This window comes from Poeciliopsis prolifica, unplaced genomic scaffold (genome assembly GCF_027474105.1).
Source record: "Poeciliopsis prolifica strain line A6 unplaced genomic scaffold, Auburn_PproV2 SCAFFOLD087, whole genome shotgun sequence".
Classification (NCBI taxonomy): domain Eukaryota; kingdom Metazoa; phylum Chordata; class Actinopteri; order Cyprinodontiformes; family Poeciliidae; genus Poeciliopsis; species Poeciliopsis prolifica.
Window position 1 is genome coordinate 457928 of NW_026562462.1, and position 23446 is coordinate 481373.

The following is a 23446-nucleotide window of genomic DNA, read 5'->3' on the forward strand; positions in this document are numbered from 1 at the left end:
AATTTTTGCATGATTTGGCAAAAAACAGGAAAAATCAGCATATCTGTGCTGAATATGCTTTGCTTAATCTCAGACCAAGAATTAAAAAGTGACTAAAAATTGTTCTTTATATGTTTTTAAAGTTTCAGAGGATGGTAGCAGAAAATGTATGTTGTTACTGATTGTGTTCTTGTGCTTATAGTTATATATCGTGGACCTGTGTTCAGTGAACTGTCGGCTTCTGCAGCAGCTTCCATCTTTATCGTTCAGTTTCTGTTCAGTCAGACTGAGGGAGGTTTTTTGTACGGTGATTTTTCACTGTGTGAACACCCACTGACTGTTGATGGAGTGATCACTCATACAGTAATAAACTCCTGCATCTTCAGCCTGAACTCCACTGATGGTCAGAGTGAAGTCTAATCCATTTCCTGCTCCACTTCCACTGAATCTGGAGGAGATTCCTGAAAATCTGGTTGACATTCCATATATAAGAGCTTTAGGAGCTTCTCCAGGTTTCTGATGGTACCAGGATAGGCAGACCTGTGAATTGATGTTGCAATAGATTTTTGAAAGTGCCTGACTGGCCTTACACTCAGTAGTGACCGTCTGACTGAGCTACACTGATTTGGCTGCTGATTGAGTCACAACAATATTTTGTCCATCAGATCCTGAGGAGAGAGAAGAAACTCTGGACATGAGATGGTGAAACTCAGCTACACTCCAAATGATTTTCACATGACAGAAAAATGATTTTCCTCACCCTGAGTGAAGCAGAGGAGAGTCCAGATGAGGACGCAGATCAAAGTCATGTTTTAGATGAGGAGGATTTCTGTGTCTTCGTTGTGATGAAGGACAGCTGTCAGTCATCCAGTGTTCAACTGTCAGGACTATAAACTCTCCCAGAGCGCTGGAGCATGGAGCTGCTGATGCAAATCACTTTATTTAAGATTTGAATGGAATCCTTTAGATTGAGTTTTATAATTATTTTATAATGAACCTTTTGCTTTACAAATATGTCGTTGCAATTATAGATTTGGATTCATTCTGGTCTCACAAGAACATTTTTCAAATTCAGACATGTTTTTATCAGCTGATTTAATTCAGTCAAATGTTTTAGTTACTTGTATTGTTGATGGGTTTGTAAATTATTTATCCTGTTTTGTCATTTTATAAGTGGTCTATTCTATTACTGAGATCTTAGATCTAAGAAGGAATAATCTCTATTAAAACACATGTATTATAAAGAATAAAATTAACTTTAGAAAGACAAAAAGATTAAATTTATTCTCGGCTTAATTTATTATATATAATTTTTAATTGGGTTTTGAATCTTTTGTCAAATGTTTGAACTTTAAGCTGTATATTATTGAGTTTCTTAGGATTTAACCAGTAAAATGACTAATTTTCAATCATACTGGTGGACTGTAGAAACTCAATCCTAACTTTTGAGCTTTTGAAAATGATTGTCACAAAAAGTACAATAAATAAAAACAAACTAAAACTGTTCGATTTAACTGATCATCTTTTCGGTAAAAAATATTTAAATTTAAATGTCTGATTATTTAAACATTTCATTGTGAAATTTATTGACAACATTAGTCGTCTTAATGCAGCCAAAGTGACGGACGTTTCCCACTGATACCAGCTGATTTATATTCCACACATAGAAAATATCATAATGGAAGATTTTGTTCTCAGTTATTCTCAGTTAGGCCCAAATCTGCTCAGCTGTATGTTGAATATATGAATTTATATTTATAGTTTGTGATACAATCCAGTGAACTTTGTGTATTTAAATTAATATTAACCTGTAGAAACAGAAATAACAGTTTTTACTTTACTTCTATTTATCCAGAAGTAACAGATTGAAAAATATACTTTAATCATTCAGGCATGTTTTCCACTATGAATTATGAAGTTGGTTCATTGAAGGGTTTTTGTGTACAGTTCTAAAAATTAAGAGACCTCTGTCTTGATGGCCATTGAAAACCTCATGGTAAAACACTAGTATTGATGTTTCTAAATTAATATCAATTTGTTTTCTTTCCATTACTTGAGATCTAAAGCCTTTGCATCTTTTTCTGATTTTTTTAATTTGACTGCAGTCAGAGGTTTTGTACGACGACTCAATTAGTTTGTATCACTGTGGTGGACTTTTGGTGGAGGAACCAGGCTGGATGTTGGACGTAAGTTTCTGAATATTTAACATTTATTGTGAGATAAATTATGAGAATGATCATAAGAGGATCATGAAAAGGGTGAATGGAGTAATTTATTTTTTCAACATTTCTAAGGAATTGTGGACTTCACATTTCTGTCTCACTAATTAAATGTAATGAAACATTTAAATAATGCTGAACATGTTATTTTCAAACTGGATTTTAATCTTGTTAAATGCTTTAAACAACAAAAAAAAATAGGATTAAGATCATTTACGTTAAAATAATAAATTACACATCAAAATATTGGTTGATAATATTTATATTGAAGTTTCAAAATTGCTTTAAAAGAATATATATATATTGTTTTTCAAATTTTCCTCGTCACATTTGCCCAACAGCTGGTCTACTGTAAGTGTTAATATAATGAAAAGTTTCATGTCTTTTTTACTTAAAAAATGAAGTATTGTCTACCAAGATGAAAATCGGAAAGTTTTTATTTTGGTTTTAAAAACTGATCCTGTTTAAGATTTAATGTGATGTTTTATGAAAGGGAGGGAAAGTAGAGCTCAGTTTATGTTTAATCTTATTTTCTAGTTTAGTGTATTTCAGGTTACATGAGGACTATGTGCTGATATGCAGGAGTTCACAGTGAAGGGAAGTGAAACAGAGTGTGAGGGAGAAACTGGTGGAGCAGAAAAATGTTCAACTGAAGAATCTTAAAGAAAGTCATTTCTCCCACAGTAAAGATGTTCCAGTTTCTGCTGTCTGGTTAGCAGGTGTGCGGTTCCTGATCTCTAACCTGATTGGTGTTCCTAGGTGATACCCGCCCCACCCTGACAGTGCTGCCCCCCTCCAGTGTGGAGCTGCAGCAGCAGCAGGTTACCCTCCTGTGTCTGGCCAACAAGGGCTTCCCCTCAGACTGGACTCTGTCCTGGAAGCTGGACGGCAGCAGCAGCAGCAGCTGGGAGCAGAGCAGGAGCCCCGGGGTGCTGCAGAATGACGGCCTCTACAGCTGGAGCAGCACCCTGAGGATCCTGCAGACCAGTGGAGGAAGGTGGGCTCTGTGACCTGTGAGGCCTCCCAGAGCTCCCAGTCTGCAGTCACAGAGACACTGAGGAGAGACCAGTGTTCCCAGTACTGAGCTGATTCTGATACTGGCTTTAATCTGTCACTGCTCTCACTCTATCTCTGCTGATTATTCTGAATTTTCACTGAGTCATGTTTGCTTTGTCATGTTTGTCACTGTTCAGATAATAAATATTTACTCATCAACTTCTGGTGTGTAGCTGCTTTTATATTCAGCTTTAAATCTGTTTATTTGGTCTCAGTGTCTTTTCTTTGACTTTTGTTGTTTTTAGACATTATGCATCCACAGACTAGGATTAAACAGCCTGAAAATAAAATTATTGTGAATTTAAAATTAGATTTTTGAAATACATGTTTGGAGTTTAAAAAAAATAAAAAATGTTGATATATTACCATCAACAATAAATCATAGATCTATAAAATCAGATAATTATAAGAACCTAGAATAAAATGATCTGAAAAATAGAAAAATGTTATACACAAATATATTTTTTAATTCTGTATGGATGTTTGGTTACATATGGATTTTTGGTTACATCTTATGACCATATAGCTATTATTTTATTTTATATATATATATATATATATATATATATATATATATATATATATATATATATATATATATATATATATATATATATATATAATTTAATTTTTTATTTTGACTCAGATCACAAAGCATTAAAAATGATAAAGCTACATACTCGAGAAAAAAAAACATGAGACTAAATGAATGAATAAATGTAAAAATTATCAAATGAATAAATACTTTTCTGGAAACTTTTACTGTTTTTGTTTCAGTGCAGCTGTTGAGTCGGATCAGTTCCTCTCCAGCTGAAGGAGGTTTTTGTACGACGTTCTATCACTGTGTGATCGGGTAGCTGCTACCCTGCTGACAGTAATAAACTCCTGAATCTTCAGCCTGAACTCCACTGATGGTCAGAGTGTAGTCAGAACCAGATCCACTTCCACTGAACCGAGCTGGAACTCCAGACTGAAGAGTTGTAGCTGCATAAATCAGGAGTTTAGGAGCTTCTGCAGGTTTCTGAAGGTACCAGTAGAGACTGCTACCAACACTTGAAACTGGTTTTACATTTGATGGTGACAGTTTGTCCTGCAGCAACAGAATGAGATCCGGGAGTTTGAGTCACTATTATTTCTCCTGATGAACCTGGAAAACATAAAAAATAAAAATTGAGAGAAACTATGTTTGATTACCAATGATTGATTGATCATTTCTGAATGGATGGAAGAAACCATTAACATCTTGTTTCAATATTTCTCCATAATAGCAGAATTTTAATTATCATATCTTCTTCAAACCAAGTTTCTCTCAGAGTCTCACCCTGAACCAGGAGCCCCAGGATGGTCAGCAGTGGAGTCAGTGACATCATTGTGCTGCTGGTGTGTCAGTGGCTCTGAAAGGCCTGGACAGCCACTGATCAACTCTGACCTCTTAACAGCTGGAGCAGAGAGGCAGGACACATATGCAAACACACAGAGTCAGTCAGCTGGAGATGAACCGGCAGCAGGTTTCCTCCTCACTGCTGCAACACTGCTGATAATGTCAATGAATATTGAAAAGTGTCTCTTTATGGTGTTATTATACTCTGATTATGGTCATAAAATGACAGGTTTGTTCAGGTTACAGTAATTTTAGTATCAATTAAAGAGTAACAATTTATTTTAAAGATATTCTATTGTGTTATTAATCCTGAAATCTACTCAATAAAATGTGTAACTGAAAATGTTTATCATTTGTTTTGACACTTTTATAATCCTTAAATACCAGAACTGTTTTCATTTCTGTGATATGAATAATAGAAGTGATTCCATTTGACTGAAGAAAAAAATATATATATATTCAGTCTGGTCGTTTATAGAATGTGTTCTGCTTCATGTCATGATTGGAAATTATTCATCAAAACTTTATTTGTCAGAAGAGGAATACCAAGAATTGACCTGGATACTGGTTGTTTTCTTCTGTTTATTATATTTTAAATTATTAATATGTGTGTTCAGTGTGTTTGTGTTTAATGAACTGTATCAGTTTCAGCAGCAGATTCCAGGTGCAGAACAAAGTTCAGTTTCTGTTGTAAGACAGAGGGAGGTTTTTGTACGGTGATTTTTCACTGTGTGAACAGCCACTGACTGTTGATGAGGTGAGCACTCATACAGTAATAAACTCCTGCATCTTCAGCCTGAACTCCACTGATGGTCAGAATGAAGTCTAATCCATTTCCTGCTCCACTTCCACTGAATCTGGAGGAAATTCCTGAAAATCTGGATGATGTCCAGTAGATCAGAGCTTTAGGAGCTTCTCCAGGTTTTGATGGTACCAGGACAGACAGTAACCAGATGGAGAAGTGCATAGATATACTTGTCTACTGGCCTTACAGTCAATAGTGACCGTCTGACTGAGCTGCACTGATCTGGCTGCTGATTGAGTCACAACAACATTTTGTCCATCAGATCCTGAGGAGAGAGAAGAAACTCTGGACATGAGATGGTGAAACTCAGCTACACTCCAAATGATTTTCACATGACAGAAAAATGATTTTCCTCACCCTGAGTGAAGCAGAGGAGAGTCCAGATGAGGACGCAGATCAAAGTCATGTTTTAGATGAGGAGGATTTCTGTGTCTTCGTTGTGATGAAGGACAGCTGTCAGTCATCCAGTGTTCAACTGTCAGGACTATAAACTCTCCCAGAGCGCTGGAGCATGAAGCTGCTGATGCAAATCACTTTATTTAAGATTTCAATGGAATCCTTTAGATTGAGTTTTATGATTATTCTATAATGAAACTTTTGCTTTACAAATATGTCATTGCAATTATAGATTTGGATTAATTCTGGTCTCACAAGTACATTTTTCAAATTCAGACATGTTTTTATCAGCTGATTTAATTCAGTCAAATGTTTTAGTTACTTGTATTGTTGATGGGTTTGTAAATTAACTATTAGTAACTAGTAAAATGACTAATTTTCAATCATACTGGTGGACTGTAGAAACTCAATCTAAACTTTTGAGCTTTTGAAATTGATTGTCACAAAAAGTACAATAAAGAAAAACAAACTAAAACTGTTTGATTTAACTGATCATCTTTTCGGTTAAAAATATTTCAATTTAAATGTCTGATTATTTAAATATTTCATTGTGAAATTCATTGACACCATTGTCGTCTTAATGCAGCTAAAGTGACGGACGTTTCCCACTGATACCAGCTGATTTATATTCCCACACATAGAAAATATCATAATGGAAGATTTTGTTCTCAGACATTCTCAGTTAGGCCAAATCTGCTCAGCTGTATGTTGAATATACGAATTTATATTTATTGTTTGTGATACAATCCAGTGAACTTTGTGTATTTAAATTAATATTAACCTGTAGAAACAGAAATAACAGTTTTTACTTTAATTCTATTTATCCGGAAGTAAAAGATTGGAAAATATACCTTTATCATTCAGGCATATTTCTACTATGAATTATGAAGTTAGTTCATTGAAGGGTTTTCTTTACAGTTCTAAAAATTAAGAGACCTCTGTCTCGATCCCCATTGAAAACCTCATGGTAAAACATTAGTATTGATGTTTCTAAATTAATATGAATTTGTTTTCTTTCCATTAATTGAGATCTAAAGCCTTTGCATCTTTTTATGATTTTTATGATTTTATTTTGCAAATAAATACTAAATTTTTGTTTCTTTCTTGTTCTTTACAGTTAAATCTGTTCACGCAAAATCCCACAAATCAACAAAGGAAAGGTTACTTTTTCAAAGTAACTATGCCCTCACTGCCTGTTTGTTTTCTGTGGAGAAAGTTTGGCTGTAATCTAAGAATATAATCTATTAAGCTTCTCAAAAACACACAGACGAAGACAAGAATATAGAGCAACACAATAATGCATTTTCAGTTTATAATGCATGCACTTAATTTATGTATTTATCTTGATATTAAGAAACATGTTTTTCAAAACAATTAAATTTTTTGCTGTTTGTCTGTTGAAAATGTTTTCACTTGAGGTTACTGACAGAGCCATAACAAAATATTGCTTTATTCTTTTAATTATTAAATAATATACACTGTGTTAGGTCTTGGTTCAATAAGCTACATGCAATCATTTCAATATATGGTAATAAACATTGAACCAGTCCGGCCCTCGGCTTGTAGAAATTAGTTTTTTTTGACATCGGTGTCTCTACAGTTAGAGGTTTTTGTACGACGACTCAACCAGTTTGTATCACTGTGGTTCACGTTTGGTGGAGGAACCAGACTGGATATTGGAAGTAAGTTTAATATTTCACGTATTTTATTAAAATATGAGCAGAACATCGTTGTTAAGTTCATCAACAAACTAATATAATTGGAAACGTCCATAATTTAGGTTTATTCATTTGCTTCAGTCAGAGATGAAAACTTCATGTTGTGCCAGTAAAAAGAAACATAGAGAGAGAAATAATTATTATTTTCTCACTGGTAGAAAGTTTTGTATTTATTATATGAAGGGAAAATATGACTTCAGTCTCATTGAATGTTTTCAGTCAGAATCAGTTTGTTGTGTTCAGAGTCAGAGAGCCGAGTCTCTGCAGTCAGAGGTTTTTGTACGACGACTCAATTAGTTTGTATCACTGTGGTGGACTTTTGGTGGAGGAACCAGGCTGGATGTTGGACGTAAGTTTCTGAATATTTAACATTTATTGTGAGATAAATTATGAGAATGATCATAAGAGGATCATGAAAAGGGTGAATGGAGTAATTTATATTTTTCAACATTTCTAAGGAATTGTGGACTTCACATTTCTGTCTCACTAATTAAATGTAATGAAACATTTAATAATCCTGAACATGTTATTTTTCAAACTGGATTTTAATCTTGTTAAATGCTTTAAACAAAAAAAATAGGATGAAGATTATATACAATAGAAAAGTAAATTACATATCAAAATATTTGTTGATAATATTTATATTGAAGTTTCAAAATTGCTTTAAAAGAATATATATATATTGTTTTTCAAATTTTCCTAGTCATTTTTGCCCTACAGCTGGTCTACTGTAAGTGTTAATATGATGAAAAGTTTCATGTCTATTTTTTACTTAAAAATGAAGTATTGTCTACCAAGATGAACATCAGAAAGTTTTTATTTTGGTTTTAAAAATGATCCTGCTTAAGATTTAATGTGATGTTTTATGAAAGGGAGGGAAAGTAGAGCTCAGTTTATGTTTAATCTCATTTTCTAGTTTAGTGTATTTCAGGTTACATGAGGACTATGTGCTGATATGCAGGAGTTCACGGTGAAGGGAAGTGAAACAGAGTGTGAGGGAGAAACTGGTGGAGCAGAAAAATGTTCAACTGAAGAATCTTAAAGAAAGTCATTTCTCCCACAGTAAAGATGTTCCAGTTTCTGCTGTCTGGTTAGCAGGTGTGCGGTTCCTGTTCTCTAACCTGATTGGTGTTTCCTAGGTGATACCCGCCCCACCCTGACAGTGCTGCCCCCCTCCAGTGTGGAGCTGCAGCAGCAGCAGGTTACCCTCATGTGTCTGGCCAACAAGGGCTTCCCCTCAGACTGGACTCTGTCCTGGAAGCTGGACGGCAGCAGCAGCAGCAGCTGGGAGCAGAGCAGGAGCCCCGGGGTGCTGCAGAATGACGGCCTCTACAGCTGGAGCAGCACCCTGAGGATCCCTGCAGACCAGTGGAGGAAGGGGGCTCTGTGACCTGTGAGGCCTCCCAGAGCTCCCAGTCTGCAGTCACAGAGACACTGAGGAGAGACCAGTGTTCCCAGTCCTGACCTGATTCTGATACTGGCTTTAATCTGTCACTGCTTTCACTCTTTCTCTGCTGATTATTCTCTATTTTCACTGATTCATGTTTGCTTTGTCATGTTTGTCACTGTTCAGATAATAAATATTTACTCATCAATTTCTGGTGTGTAGCTGCTTTTTTAATCAGCTCTAAATATTTTAGTTATGTTCTACTGTTTTACTTCTTTATGTTTTGCTTTTAATCTCTTGAGACATTGTCACTATTTATCACAAGAATAGAATCAATTGTCCTGTAAATTATCATTAAATTTAAAAACATATTTGGAATACAGTTTTAAAGCTAGGGAAAAATATTTAGGAACTACCACCATTAAAAGTAAGAACCTTCTCAAAAATGGCTACTTGGACAAACAATGATTTGAAAAAACATTTCTATAAACTGTTGAAATTCCTAGTGCATTTTTTGTTTCTTCATTATTCCTAACCAAATGGGAAAGAATTATTTTTTATTATTTTTTGTGTCAGATCCAAATTGATGTCAAAAATAAAAAATCTATAATAGAGAAAAAGCTTGAATGAATGAATAACCTTAAAAACTAGAAAATTAATAAACATAAATAAATGATTTGTGGAAACTTTCAGTGTTTTATTTTCAGTGCAGCTGTTGAGTCGGATCAGTTCCTCTCCAGCTGAAGGAGGTTTTTGTACGACGTTCTATCACTGTGTGAACGTTCTGCTGTAACCCTGCTGACAGTAATAAACTCCTGAATCTTCAGCCTGAACTCCACTGATGGTCAAAGTGTAGTCAGAACCAGATCCACTTCCACTGAAACGAGCTGGAACTCCAGACTGACGAGTTGTAGCTCCATAAATCAGGAGTTTAGGAGCTTCTGCAGGTTTCTGAAGGTACCAGTGGAGATAGCTACCAACACTTGAACTGGTTTTACATTTGATGGTGACAGTTTGTCCTGCAGCAACAGACTGAGATCCAGGAGTCTGAGTCAGGATGATGTCTCCTGATGAACCTGGAAAACATCAAAAATATCAAGTGAGAGAAACTATGTTTGGTTAACAATGATCGATAATCTCTGAGTAGATAAAATAAAACTTTAACATCTTGTTTCAATATTTCTCTCTGATAGTAGAATTTTAATTATCATATCTTCTTCAAACCAAGTTTCTCTCAGAGTCTCACCCTGAACCAGGAGCCCCAGGATGGTCAGCAGTGGAGTCAGTGACATCATCATTGTGCTGCTGGTGTGTCAGTGGCTCTGAAAGGCCTGGACAGCCACTGATCAACTCTGACCTCTTAACAGCTGGAGCAGAGAGGAGGGACACATATGCAAACACACAGAGTCAGTCAGCTGGAGATGAACCGGCAGCAGGTTTCCTCCTCACTGCTGCAACACTGCTGATAATGTCAATGAATATTGAAAAGTGTCTCTTTATGGTGTTATTATACTCTGATTATGGTCATAAAATGACAGGTTTGTTCAGGTTACAGTAATTTTAGCATCATTAAAGAGTAACAATTTATTTTAAAGATATTCTATTGTGTTATTAATCCTGAGATCTACTCAATAAAATGTGTAACAGAAAATGTTTATCATGTGTTTTGCCACTTTTATAATCCTTAAATACCAGAACAGTTTTAATTTCTGTGATATGAATATTTTAGGTGATTCCATTTGACTGGAGAGAAATATATATATATTCAACCTGGTCGTTTATAGAATGTGTTCTGCTTCATGTCATGATTTGAAATTATTCATCAAAACTTTATCTGTCAGAAGAGGAATACCAAGAATTGACTTGGATACTGGTTGTTTCTTCTGTTTATTATATTTTAAATTATTAATATGTGTTCAGTGTGTTTGTGTTTAATGAACTGTATCAGTTTCAGCAGCAGATTCCAGGTGCAGAACAAAGTTCAGTTTCTGTTGTAAGACTGAGGGAGGTTTTTGTACGGTGATTTTTCACTGTGTGAACATCCACTGACTGTTGATGGAGTGAGCACTCATACAGTAATAAACTCCTGCATCTTCAGCCTGAACTCCACTGATGGTCAGAGTGAAGTCTAATCCATTTCCTTTTCCACTTCCACTGAATCTGGAGGAGATTCCTGAAAATCTGGATGATGTGTAGTAGATCAGAGGTTTAGGAGCTTCTCCAGGTTTCTGATGGTACCAGGACAGACAGTATGGGCTACAAGCTACTTGTCTACTGGCCTTACAGTCAATAGTGACCGTCTGACCGAGCTGCACTGATCTGGCTGCTGATTGAGTCACAACAATATTTTGTCCATCAGATCCTGAGGAGAGAGAAGAAACTCTGGACATGAGATGGTGAAACTCAGCTAAACTCCAAATAATTTTCACATGACAGAAAAATGATTTTCCTCACCCTGAGTGAAGCAGAGGAGAGTCCAGATGAGGACGCAGATCAAAGACATGTTTTAGATGAGGAGGATTTCTGTGTCTTCGTTGTGATGAAGGACAGCTGTCAGTCATCCAGTGTTCAACTGTCAGGACTATAAACTCTCCCAGAGCGCTGGAGCATGGAGCTGCTGATGCAAAGTGACTCTATGGAAATGCTCCAATTACCTCCGATAGGGACCTAGATTATTCTGAGGAGGCTTCATACTTAAAAATTATTCATACATTCAACGTTATTGAGTGAAATATTTAGCCCCAAGACAACAAACCATAAGAATAATGCATGACCATTTTTGTTTTGCCTGTTTTGTATTTTAGTGATCCGTCTTTCAAGCTCCAAAAATGGAGGTTAGAAGGCCTTCTTGCTATCACTTTCGTCTTTTGTTAGTTCTCCAAGTTCACATTTCTTCAAGTCTTGGCCTATTACTTCAAGTAATAAGAATTTTTTTTGTGAAATTAAGGGATTACTGTAAACATAATGTAAAACATCCAATTATAATAATCTGATATTTTCTTTATCTGTCTACAGTCAGGGCTTCACAGTGGCACAGTTATTAGCACTGTTGCCTTGCATCAAGAAGGTCCTGGGTTCGATTCCTGGCCCAGGGTCTTTCTGCATGGAGTTCTCATGTGAGGTTTCTCTCCCGGTACTCCAGCTTCCTCCTACAGTCCAGAAACATGGCTGTTAGGTTAATTGGTCTCTCTAAATTCTCCCGAGGTGTGAGTGTGTTCGGTTGTTTGTCTCTGTGTTGCCCTGCTAAAGTTCACTTACTCATATACTTGATTGTTAACTTAATAATAAATGTGCACACTAAGACAATGCAATCTCTTCTTCAGAGCCAAATTAAAATACGGTATATTTAAAGAATTCAACCTTACATTATGAAGTATATTGCACAGGTCAAGATAAGTCTTGTTTATTAATTTGTTCATGATCCAATGTGATTTGCATACTGTAAGGGCCACAAAATGTGAAACTTCCAACTTTAGCCCTGAAACCTGTCTGCTGCCATGGTTCATCAGTGATGCATGTCTGTTTCCATGTTCCAGAAGTTTGAAGAAAGAAGTGAAACTCTGCATTTTATTAACCAACAGCTTCCTGTGAAGTCTTTTTTTTATTTTAAAACATTGTTCATTCCATCCCTTCACTGTCTCTTCTATTGAGTTGTGTTTTTTTACAGGCTTCTATTTCTATTTTTACCTTTTTGTGCATCTTGCGAAAAACCAAGCAAATTATTTTGTTTTAAAACATGGTTTAACTTTTGTCAAAAATGGGACCAGACAACTGCAAAAAATGTCTTCAACTTGAAGTCTGATAGATAACAGTCAGGTATTCATGTTCCGATTTTCATACATGATAATAATGGGCAAATATTTCAACTGTGTGGATAATTTTCTTAGTAACTATTTTGGGTAAATCAATATTGCAAAGCAGAAAGTAATAGAAAAAATATTGTTAAGAAATGTAGTTAAAAAAGAAGATATTTAGTTTTTTAACTGAACTCCTATTTTTATTTATGTTTTATTTTTTCCTAATGTATTACAGATATTATTATTGTTTCAGCAGGTTATTCTGGTTTAATATTTACTGTTCCACAAAAAGTCTTACTCTCTGCCCCTGCAGTTTTAAAATGTTTTTTTTCTCCAATGCAACATAATCAAATGGCTGAATCACTCTTCAGTGGATTTCCTCACTCTGCAGAGGCCTGCTCACAAACAATTCATTTGATCCAGGAAACTGGATCTTCCCACACACTCTGCAACTCTAGGGAATAACCTTTAATTAAGTATTTTATCAGAAGTCTTAAGAAGAAAGAAGTGAATAATCCACCAACTTTTTGTTGATCTTTGCGTTGTGCTCATTCTGTACAGAGGATGACTATTTCCGTTGTCTAGACACGGAAATATGTAATTGAACACATCTAATGTGCAACACTCATTTTTGGACTAATGGTGTCCTCTTGTGGTGTACTGTGAAGCAAAATGCAACAATGGTAAGAAAAAATGTGTGCGTATAGTAAAATCTGATTTCTCCTATGAATAAAACATTTGCTCATTCTGTCAATATTGCAGGTTTTTGGCACTGAATCTGGTTAAACATGCTCTTATAAATCAGTTGATTTTGTCTCTGCTTGAATGAAATACATTCACAGATATGAATTGTTTTTGTACTATATTGCTTGAGGTTCCCCCTAAACAGAGCACAGTTGTTTATTATGATTCATATTCACTGTTTCAGGTTAACTCAACTGAAAAAAGTCTGTGCATTATTAGAAGACAGCATATAGCGTCTCTGCTGCTTTTTTGGGGGTAATAGAGACAAAGCTGTTACATTCAGCAGAACATAGGTTGCAATATGTTCTTCTGGTTAAAACAAACTTGTATTTCATTTAGTGGTATTTGAAGTGGTATTCAGAAATTGTCCTCAAGTAAAACATCAATACTTTGCTCATATTTACCCTCAATTAAACATGAAAAATATATTGTGATAAAACTACCAGACATTCTACTGTTCTCCCAAAGTTACTTGATTAAATGCAGCGGAAACATTTTGACTAGTTTCTACCCATTTCTTATGTCCATGATCCCTACACATGCACGTTTGCACTCCCAACACCAGAGGCACTGTCGGGAAACGGCCTCACTGGCACAGCGGAACTATCGCTAACTTTCACCCAAAGATTTCTCCGGACGTGTTTCTTGGACGGACCCGGCTTCTGCTTTGTTTACTTTTAACTTTACAGCCTCAAATCCATCAGAAAATCTCTTATTAGTAACACCCACCTGTCGTCTATCTCTCTCGTTTCTTGTTTTTATCTATTACCTCCTCTTTTAATGCCAATATATGTATTTATTTTACCTTTTTGAACACACAGGCGCTTAGGGAGGCTGTAGCCATGTCCGTTGAGAGACAAATGTTCCCGTCGCTGTTCTCTCCGCCGCCTTTCGCCGCAGTCGGAGCGGTAGAGACTACCGTGGAGCCTGTGGTCATTCCCCAGTCAGAGGTGGAAACATTCAGGGTGTTCCTGAACGAGCGGCTGGCGGCAGCAGTGGAGGACATTCTGATTGTGTTCGGGAAGACAGTGGCTCGGTACCAGGAGCAGATAAACTGCCAGCAGCGGGAACTGGACAGCCTGAGGTCCGGGGAGTGGAGCCGGGCAACAGGTTGGTTTGTGTGAACTGCAAGCATAGTTACTGCTTTTTAAAACCAAAAACACTAAAAATGACATTAAATAATCCTTCACTCTTAAACGTGTATGTTGGTTTAATTTTGAAAACATTAAACCAGCAAATAATGACAGCTGTATTTAGAGAACAGTTATCATTTCCAGTTTAAAACACACTTGAATTCTTTCCGTTTAAAACACTTAAAAACACATCTAGTAAAAGCTCTTTTTATGTGATAGCCCAGCAGAAAGTAGGGCATATTTGTGATGTAGAAGAAAAATATTAAGTTGTTTTCAATATTTCTGTGATTATGTTCGAGTCTAACCCAGGTTGTCCAAGGTGTAATCATGTAATCATTTTACATACTTTTATGTGGCACTCTCACCACAATTCAGGAACAGACAGGTTTGATTCAGCGGCCCAAGCTGTTGCAGATACATAAACACCAAATATATTACAAGAAAAGATCAAATTTTGGTGACAAAATGTGAAAAAGTTCAAGCGGTGTGAATATTTTTACAAAGCACTGTACTGATTAGAGTGTTGAAGCAAATATTTTTGTATTTTTTTCAAATAGAGAATATTTTGAAAGAAAATTCTGTGTGAAACATTTGAAAATAAAAAATTAAGTTTCCTGAAACTTGTTGCAGCCAAATTAACATGCTAACAGTTTAAATATTTTTTTATAAATATAATGCTAAATTTCTTGTAAAGTGTATGACATAAACATTACTATTGAATAAGCTTTTTCATTGATCTTAAAGTGGATCAATGAGCTTTCTGTGGTTGTTTCATCTTTTAGAGCCTCTGCAGGACTCATCCTGGATGAAGAAATGTCCTGAACACCAGAGCCTTGATGCCCCACTGTTTCATACCGACAATCTTATAGAGAAAGTTGTCGACACCTCTGCTGCTCTGATTAAGTCAGAAGGTGTGGATGAGGACTTTGGAGAGTCGACAACATGCCATCCCCCAAGTTTAACACACCAGCTGGATCCAGAAGCAGCGAGTGATGACCGAGTCATCTGTGAGGACTCTGACACAGAGAACAGTGAGGACGGCTGGAGAGATGATGCCACGTTGTGGAAGTCAGAGGAAATGGCAGAAAACAAAGATCAAAGTTCCAGTTCAGAACCTCAGGCCTCCACTGATCCGTTACAGTTTGACTGCCAGATTTGTGGCATCACCTTCCAGAAGATGGGCTACCTGATCACCCACGCTGCAGTGCATCAGGAGAACTGTGGAGTTTGTGGAAAACAGATGAAACAAATGGAAAGCATCAAGCTTCATCTGAAAGCTCACAGAGAAACATCATTCCGTTGCAGCGTCTGTGGGCAGAGCTTCACGCTGCGAGGGAACCTCCGCATCCATATGAAGATCCACTCGGGCGAACGGCCACACAGCTGCAGCATCTGCGGCAAGAGCTTCGGCCGGCGGGCGTCGCTGGTGCGCCACGTGCGCAGCCACATGGGCGAGAAGCCGTTCGCCTGCATGTACTGCGGTCACAGCTTCACGGAGAAGGGAAACCTGACAGTCCACCTGCGGACACACACAGGAGAGAGGCCGTACCGGTGCTCCATTTGCGCCCGCAGCTTCAGTCAGCTGTCCAGCTTCTATAAACACCCGTGTCAGAAGAAAGGCCTGATCTGTGCCGCCATCACTGCCACCTGACAGCTGGGACACTTGAGCTGCTGCAGAAGGGCTTCCCCTGTGAGACAGAGAAAAGTAATGGACACTTTTATCAAAGGAACATTTCATCAGAGTTTATTGATGACTAGAAACTTTTATTCTGTTTCAGATATGTCAGTCATTTTATTTTAATTTTAGGATTTGTTGTCTTCAAATCATATGATTAATATGCAAAGACATTTAAATCCATCACTTTTTGAACACCTGTGGAAGCAGTAACTGAGCCTTGCTCTTTGTAATTAGATATTTTTTGTTTGGTTTATTATATTTACAAGAAAAAGCAATTTTGAAAATCTGCTTATTGTAAGTCAGAAATATTGAAGAAAAACTTCTCTAGCTTTATCCTAAACAATAAAAGCAATAAACTTTTTGAAAAATTGTTAAAAAGGTAGATATAATATAATTAAATGTCACATTAAAACATCCTGCAAAATTCTACTGAAAAAAAATCTGTTCAAAGAAAATTATTACAATAGGTGCATGCAACTGCACACCCTTAGATTAATACTTTGTACATTTTTGTTTAATTCCAGCATTTAGTTTTCTTTGGTAGTTGTCATAACTTCATGCCCATATCTTGGCTCATTAATGTTGTATTCAGAAAGTTGTCCAACTCTATCAGATCGAGAGCACTTCTCTGTCCATGTCCCTCTTCAGATGTTCCCAAAATTGATGGCACGTTATGGTGGTTTCTCATATGAGCAACCGCCGAGGGTGGTATCTTGTGAGGATGGCATAAGACTCTCTCACACCTCCATCCTCAGTTTTCCGATTTGTAGCAGTTTATTACATCTTTGTTTTATTGTTATTTTGGATTTTGTTCCCACTAACATTTATTCTTATAAAATGTTTGGATCTGATTCATAATGGTCTCAGTTGTTTAAACATTTGCATTTCTCTTTGCTAAAGTTTTCTCTTTAAGATGATGACTTTTCTTATTTTTATACTGATTATAATTTCTTGTACCCTTGGCTAAAGTTAACACAATTTGTCTGGATAAAAGTTGAAACTTTTGTTGTGTGGGAGATTTCAATAAATTCATGTTTGTAGGAAGAAAATCAAAACTTCATCACATAAACAAAGATCTAGAATCTGTTTTATTCAGATTGTTTTGGATTGATGTGGCCAATGTTATATCTTTATATAGCTTAACACAGTTTACACCTTTGACTTAATGCAACTGTATTAGTTGTTCTTTGTCATAATGTTAAGTAAAAAAAAAATCTAATGAAAAAGAGTCAGAATTTAGAGAATTCAAATGTTGATATATAAAACAATAATATAAAAGCAACATTATTTGATATAAGTAAAACATTATGGCCTAAAAATAGAGCAAAGTGAAGCAATGCTTTGGTTTCCATCTACACTTGAAAAGTAGGTGATAGAAACCTACCTACTACTGATACAGTTTTCAGACTAATAGACCGATTGGATTGCTAATTATAGACTGTAAAATATAAAATTAAAACTAATGACTTTTCCCTCAATTTTATGTAGGTCTTATTTTCAAAAGAAAACTTCTATCTTTACCGGGATATTAAAATAGTAAAAAAAGTATTTGCCAAATAAAATAAACAGAAAATTTTGCAAAATTAAGTGTGAAGAAGTCTGAATTTAAACATAGCTCAGTAACATGTGGGTGAGCTACATGTGGAAAAAAGATAGACCATTTCACCAGAAATACACAAATATTGATAATCAAATATAAATCACTATAGATAATAGTAATATAGAGGAAGTAAAATATGTGAACATTTTAATAAAATGTAGAGAACCAATTGGAAAAATGTTTTAAAAATGCCCTAGCAATTTAAATTAAAATTGAAAAGAAACTAAATGTCAACAGTGTAAAGAAATAATAATAATAAAAAGTATTGTATATATTTTTTATTGTTGAAAATATGCGTGATAAAACATTTGCGTCAATGTTAAGTTGTAAACCTGTAATAAGCCTTCCTGACCAGGTGGGGGCGCTGGAGGCCTTTCATAAGATTTCTTCGGACGCCTCACAGAAGTTAACCTGGAGCCGTAGCTGGAACACAAGTCACCGGATCTCCACAGTTTTTCATCCGGTATTCGATCATATTTCTTCTGGTTAAGAATCCTCTGAAGTTATCGCGGAAATGTCGAAAATCGAGATGTTGCGGCTTGTGATCAACCAGCGGCTTACCGTGGCTGCAGAGGAAATTTTCGAGGTGTTTGGGAGAGCCATAGTGGAATATGAGAAGGAGATCACCCGCTCCAAGCTGGAGATTGTCCGCCAGCGCCGCCTGCTGGAGCTCTCCAGGAAGCCGCGGATCTCCCTGCAGGCCGACAGCTCAGGTATGGAGACGCTTCTCCAGCTGCATCTCTGGCTTTATGTAAAACGAAAATCAGTTTCATTTGGCAACAACAGTTATTTATGACGGTACGACTTTCAATTGAGCACAAGTTTTTTTTCAAGTTGTTTTGCTCTAAACATCCGATATTTTACTTAATTTCATTTTGTCCTGATATTTATATATGGCTTTTTTGTCAACCTTCCTTTGATAAACCTTATTCATGACACTGATTACTTCTTTGTCAATGACTTTTTGTGACTTAGCCTACCTGTAGGCTAAGTCACAAAGTCTTGGAGTTTGGTCCACATACCAAGTCAGGAGTATTCCCCTATTACTTTCACAAGCATGGATGTAACATTTCTGTTTTTTATTGTCATTTGTCTAATTTTCCATAATTATCAAAATTAGTAGAAATAAAAGATTGAAACATAGTTCTTTTTGTCAGATGATGAAGCTGAGCATTTAATGGTTTAAAAATCTAAACGTGTGCTTTGCAGCCGTCTCTGAGCAGCAGGACTGGAGCTCCGGCGTAGAGCTCAACGAAGAGGAACCGCCGAGTCGCATCAAAGAGGAGGAACCAGAGGAGGATGTGTGGTCAGATCCACCGGGTGAGAGCAATACGAGTTTTCTGTTGTTCCAGAAAAACTCAGCACGAACGCAACAGGACAACGATTCCACCGGGTCTCTGGGCTTAAAGTTCTGCCAGGACCTGCACGACCCAGACATTGATCCGCAGCCTGGAACCTCAGTCCAACAGACCGGCTCTGAGCTCAACGATGATCAACCTGTAGCTTTAGGAAACAGCCAGCATCACTGTGTTGACATGACTCTCCCTAAAGTAGTGGACTCCTACATGTGCACCATCTGTGGCCAAGCGTTTTACCAGCGCTCTCAGTGGGCCAAACACACGAGGAGTCACCGAAAAATTGACGGCAAAGTCGACAAATCGTTCACGTGCAATATTTGCGGGAAGAGACTAACGCGGTCAGATGGCTACCAGAAACACCTGCGGGTCCATACGGGCGAGAAGCCGTACAGCTGCCACGTGTGCGGCCGCAGCTTCAGCGACAACTCCAACTTCAAGAGGCACATCCGCAGACACATGAAGGAGAAGTCCCAGCAGAGCTCAGGCTGAGCGTGGTAGCGGCCACAAAAATGACTGAATGGACGTATAAAAATAAGAAAGTATTTGTCTCACTGTCCTTTTTTTCAACCAAGCCTGTTGTTGAACATTAGAATGGATGATGTACCTGTTAGCTTCCATTGTTTTTAGTGGTGTGCTGCACAATGGTGAAGTTTGAAGCATTGCTGCCTTGCAGGAAGAATGCTTGAATCCCAGCCTGGTTTGCCTTCCACATGCAAAAGACTGTTCGATTGACTGGCCTCTACAAATTGTCCTTTGGTGTGTGTGTGTGTTGGGCTGGTGACATGTCCAGGGTCTACCCTGCCTATCGTCCAATGACGATTGGAGATGGGAAGCAGCCTGGCCTCAATCATATTTTGAAAGCTAATTGTAGTTTTTATAAACTTCTGACCTGCTGAAATCCCTCCAACTGCATTATGTTTAATTCAAAATCTAATTTATTTTAATTTTTATTTGGGATTGTTTTTTTTTTTTTTTATTACAAACATTTCTGCCTTAAATCTTTCTTTGGAAATCTACAAAGAAATATCGTCCAGGTTTCTGTTTGTAGGTGTTTGTTTTTGCACCGAGCTGAAAATGATCTTCCCTTTCATCAAACAGACTTTTTGCTTTTCTGTTTTTTTCTTTTGCAAAAACATGTAAGTGCACTATTACACCGGATGGCTCAGTTTTTACAAGATAATGACTTACAATAAGTTGGTGTAATACTTCAGTTTCTGAATTAATCTTTGTGAGGATAAAGTTTTATGTGTGAGTTTATGAGTGGAGCTGCATGTCAGCAAGATTATGCCAATCACAGTGAGAGTGGAATATAGAAACCTTATGGATATGTGAATCACAGGGAATTAAAAATAGGATATTTTCATTTGACTTCTTTAATTTCATACACAGATGATGGATTTCAAAAGTGTACATGTTTAAATGCTGTGTTTTTGTGACCAAAATAAATATTTCCAAACTTTTTTTTACCTTTGCTAAAACTTTTCCCTTGCACAATTTTACCAGGAGATGAGCAAATTCGCTTTTATTTTCTGTGAAAGACGAGACCCGAAACCAACCCGAGTCCGGATCTCAAGCCCATTAAGAACCTTTGTGATGTTCTGGAGAAGCCGTTTGGACTTTTACATCATCAGTACAACAACTTGATGAACAAATGAATGCAGGTCTGGATGAAAATAAATCTTGTGACATTATTGAAACAGTAGTGAATGGGTGTCATAATCACAGCTGAACACGGTCCAATGAAATATTTGATTTTTTTTTTTGGCCAGGCAGTGTATGTATCTAATAGTTTTGTTCTCAGCTCCTCACTGATGGCTTTGAACAATGAGATCTTATTGATTTTTTGTAACCTGTGGCTTCAGCTGAAGGATACGGATGAGGAAATGTCAGGAAATTCATGGGGCAGCTTAGCTTGTCCTACCTTTAAGCTTTCAAGTTTGTTCTTTTCCACAAAGTTATACTTGTGCCACATCAAAAGTGGAAAAAGTTTTGAAATTTTTCATCATAGCTATATTATTCATTAAAAGAGGCAGTTAAACAGTAGAGTGAGGGCAGTTCGCCACTGTAACTCATTATATTTGACATAAAAGCCAAATGTACAATAAACATGGTGATTTTCTGTTCACCTCTATTTAGGAAAATTCCTTTCAGATGTTGGAGCAATTATAATATGATGTGTAATATATTAATATATTGAATCTTTACCTTTCAAATACAGCTAATGTCTTAAACCAGCAGATGGCAGCATCGCAGTTTGGTGTGGCTGAGCGACGGTTTTCATAAAATCGTCTAGAATCAAAACAGATTTTTTTTTTTAACCAAACATAGGTGAGATTTAAAATCTCTGAAATATGTTTGCTCTCCATAAAACAAAAATGCCACAACCAGTTTTTCAATGTCTTCATGTCTCATAAAGGGTGATTGAACTGTGAAGCCGTTTATGATTAAATCCACGCTCACAATCAATTCTGTGACATCTGTGCTGGTTTGCGGAGCAAAAATGTTTGTGCCATTGTAGTTTTAATATTTTAAAAAGTGCTGTTTTTGCAGATAAAATGTAGGTCGCACAATTAATTGACTCCAAATTAATTGTGGAGTCAAAGGCTGGTTGACCTTTGATGACCTCTGGAAACATTTCTTAATATCATTAAAATTATAGCGACACAAACCAGCACAGATGTTTGACACCGATTATGTTTGTTTTGCAGAAGGTAGGGCTGATGCCACAATCTGTTCTCAGTTTGCGTTTGTTCTTCAGGGGATTTGTCTTGCTTTCTATAGAGCTGCAGTAAAACTGCAGAGTGTTTAGAACATTGCAACGTTTTCTGGATAATTGGACTGGGTACAATACATTGCAATGTTATTGGTATCACAACGTCAGTATATCAAAGTGTGTAGAGTAGAATTTCATGCTCCATGAAGAACTGCTAGGATTACAATAAATGTTCCCAAATTATTTAAAAAGACAAAACCTACTGTAATGTAACTACTATGCATTCAGGCTCTCTGCCTTCAATATATTTGGTCACACTATTTTATCTGAAGCAGCACAAAACAGTTTAAAAGTCAAAGTTTAAAGGGAGTAAAGTCAAAGAAAGTACAGCTCAGTAATTATACACAGCAGCAGTTCAATAAAAAGTTTCGATGGAAATCAGGAATTTTAGATATTTTTTTCCGTAGCTTGATGAAGTTCTTATTTATTGGTGTCTAAATTAATGACATTCAACAATATTATCACATCATATGTTTTCATGTCATGTAGCTTTAAATAAGACAAAGCGAAATGTACAAAACCAGAACATTTTCAAGCACAAAATGTATGTCTCGTTGTGACCTGTACAACAAACATAATTTTCCACAACTACCAAGAATAAACGACAAGCAGAGAAATGACTCCAGCTGAACAGCTAGCTCCATCATGGCTGCTTATAAATAAGATTTAAAGTAGTTTTAACTACAACACCCGATTCTGTTCTGCTCTGTGTATGAAATTGTAAATTGTTTATTGCATATGACAGCGGATTAGTTATCTTTATGGGTGATCAACTGGCATGTCGCAGACATGAGCTGGCATCACAAAACACAGCATTCACGTTTAGAAATGACTCTCAAAAATAAAGTCAACGTGTCGTTCTCTTGTGGTCCACTTGGTGATGCTGTGATTGCATCTTCAGTTGTGAAAAAGCTCTGACTTTCCTCCACCTCCCTCGGCGAATCGTTGCACGTTTAGAGGACGGGAACTAAGAACCTCCAGATAAACAAATTTATATTCAGGGACAAAAGTGCATCACCATATAAAACAAAGTCATTCTTCTGTTGCATGTGAGAGGGTCATGTCTAAATTTTGGGAAGTCTGTGTTTTTTATTTCAGTTGAAAGGTCCTATTTGTATATATGTAAACTACTGTTGTACTTTTCATCTTTTAGATTAAATCATCCTGAGATTTTGAGTGAAATATCTCACTTGACATTTCTGTTTATGCTCATTTCCTTTCGCTTGCTGGCTGTCTGCATTTGTTGCTTGTCGTGACACTAAAGCAGCCGTACTGCAGAGAGGCTCCTTTTGAGACAATTTAAAGCAGCACTCTGGTATTTTTTCACATTGGTATCCATTAGCTCTATACTTAGCATCCAAATCCTAAATGAAGAAATTCTAGCAATTGATCTTGGTGTACTTGATTAAACAATATTTTCGT

General features: G+C 36.6%; 2 protein-coding genes, 4 pseudogenes and 2 gene segments (V, D, J or C); 4 read left to right on the forward strand and 4 right to left on the reverse strand.

Annotated features, from left to right (window-relative positions):
• The first annotated feature begins 1954 nt into the window (after window positions 1-1954).
• Window positions 1955-3413, forward strand: LOC129353270 (Ig kappa-b4 chain C region-like; annotated as a pseudogene).
• Window positions 3414-4004: 591 nt separating this feature from the next.
• LOC129353257 (immunoglobulin kappa variable 1D-12-like) lies at window positions 4005-4624 on the reverse strand (annotated as a pseudogene).
• A 529-nt stretch (window positions 4625-5153) lies between these two features.
• Window positions 5154-5887, reverse strand: LOC129353251 (immunoglobulin kappa variable 4-1-like; annotated as a pseudogene).
• A 1129-nt stretch (window positions 5888-7016) lies between these two features.
• On the forward strand, window positions 7017-9121 carry LOC129353271 (Ig kappa-b4 chain C region-like; annotated as a pseudogene).
• Window positions 9122-9695: 574 nt separating this feature from the next.
• LOC129353252 (immunoglobulin kappa variable 1-39-like) lies at window positions 9696-10275 on the reverse strand. The segment is given in 2 exon segments: window positions 9696-10017; window positions 10188-10275. Coding segments are annotated over 2 exon segments (360 nt in total).
• Window positions 10276-10968: 693 nt separating this feature from the next.
• LOC129353272 (Ig kappa chain V-III region PC 2485/PC 4039-like) lies at window positions 10969-11444 on the reverse strand. The segment is given in 2 exon segments: window positions 10969-11303; window positions 11396-11444. Coding segments are annotated over 2 exon segments (384 nt in total).
• A 2692-nt stretch (window positions 11445-14136) lies between these two features.
• LOC129353297 (zinc finger protein 32-like) lies at window positions 14137-17339 on the forward strand. The gene is made up of 2 exons (XM_055022575.1): window positions 14137-14592; window positions 15398-17339. Exons 1-2 carry the CDS (start codon window positions 14325-14327, stop codon window positions 16264-16266), a joined length of 1137 nt encoding a protein of 378 aa, XP_054878550.1. The 5' UTR covers window positions 14137-14324; the 3' UTR covers window positions 16267-17339.
• A 978-nt stretch (window positions 17340-18317) lies between these two features.
• LOC129353298 (zinc finger protein 629-like) lies at window positions 18318-20674 on the forward strand. The gene is made up of 2 exons (XM_055022576.1): window positions 18318-18606; window positions 19103-20674. Exons 1-2 carry the CDS (start codon window positions 18408-18410, stop codon window positions 19738-19740), a joined length of 837 nt encoding a protein of 278 aa, XP_054878551.1. The 5' UTR covers window positions 18318-18407; the 3' UTR covers window positions 19741-20674.
• The last annotated feature ends 2772 nt before the right edge of the window (window positions 20675-23446 follow it).

Bases quoted from the DNA above. Each gene is read 5' to 3' on its own strand.
- LOC129353297 (XM_055022575.1), top strand. From the start codon at position 14,325: ATGTCCGTTGAGAGACAAATGTTCCCGTCGCTGTTCTCTCCGCCGCCT. The intron at 14,593-15,397 runs GTTGGTTTGTGT...TTCATCTTTTAG, and splicing joins GGAGTGGAGCCGGGCAACAG to AGCCTCTGCAGGACTCATCC.
- LOC129353298 (XM_055022576.1), top strand. From the start codon at position 18,408: ATGTCGAAAATCGAGATGTTGCGGCTTGTGATCAACCAGCGGCTTACC. The intron at 18,607-19,102 runs GTATGGAGACGC...TGTGCTTTGCAG, and splicing joins CCTGCAGGCCGACAGCTCAG to CCGTCTCTGAGCAGCAGGAC.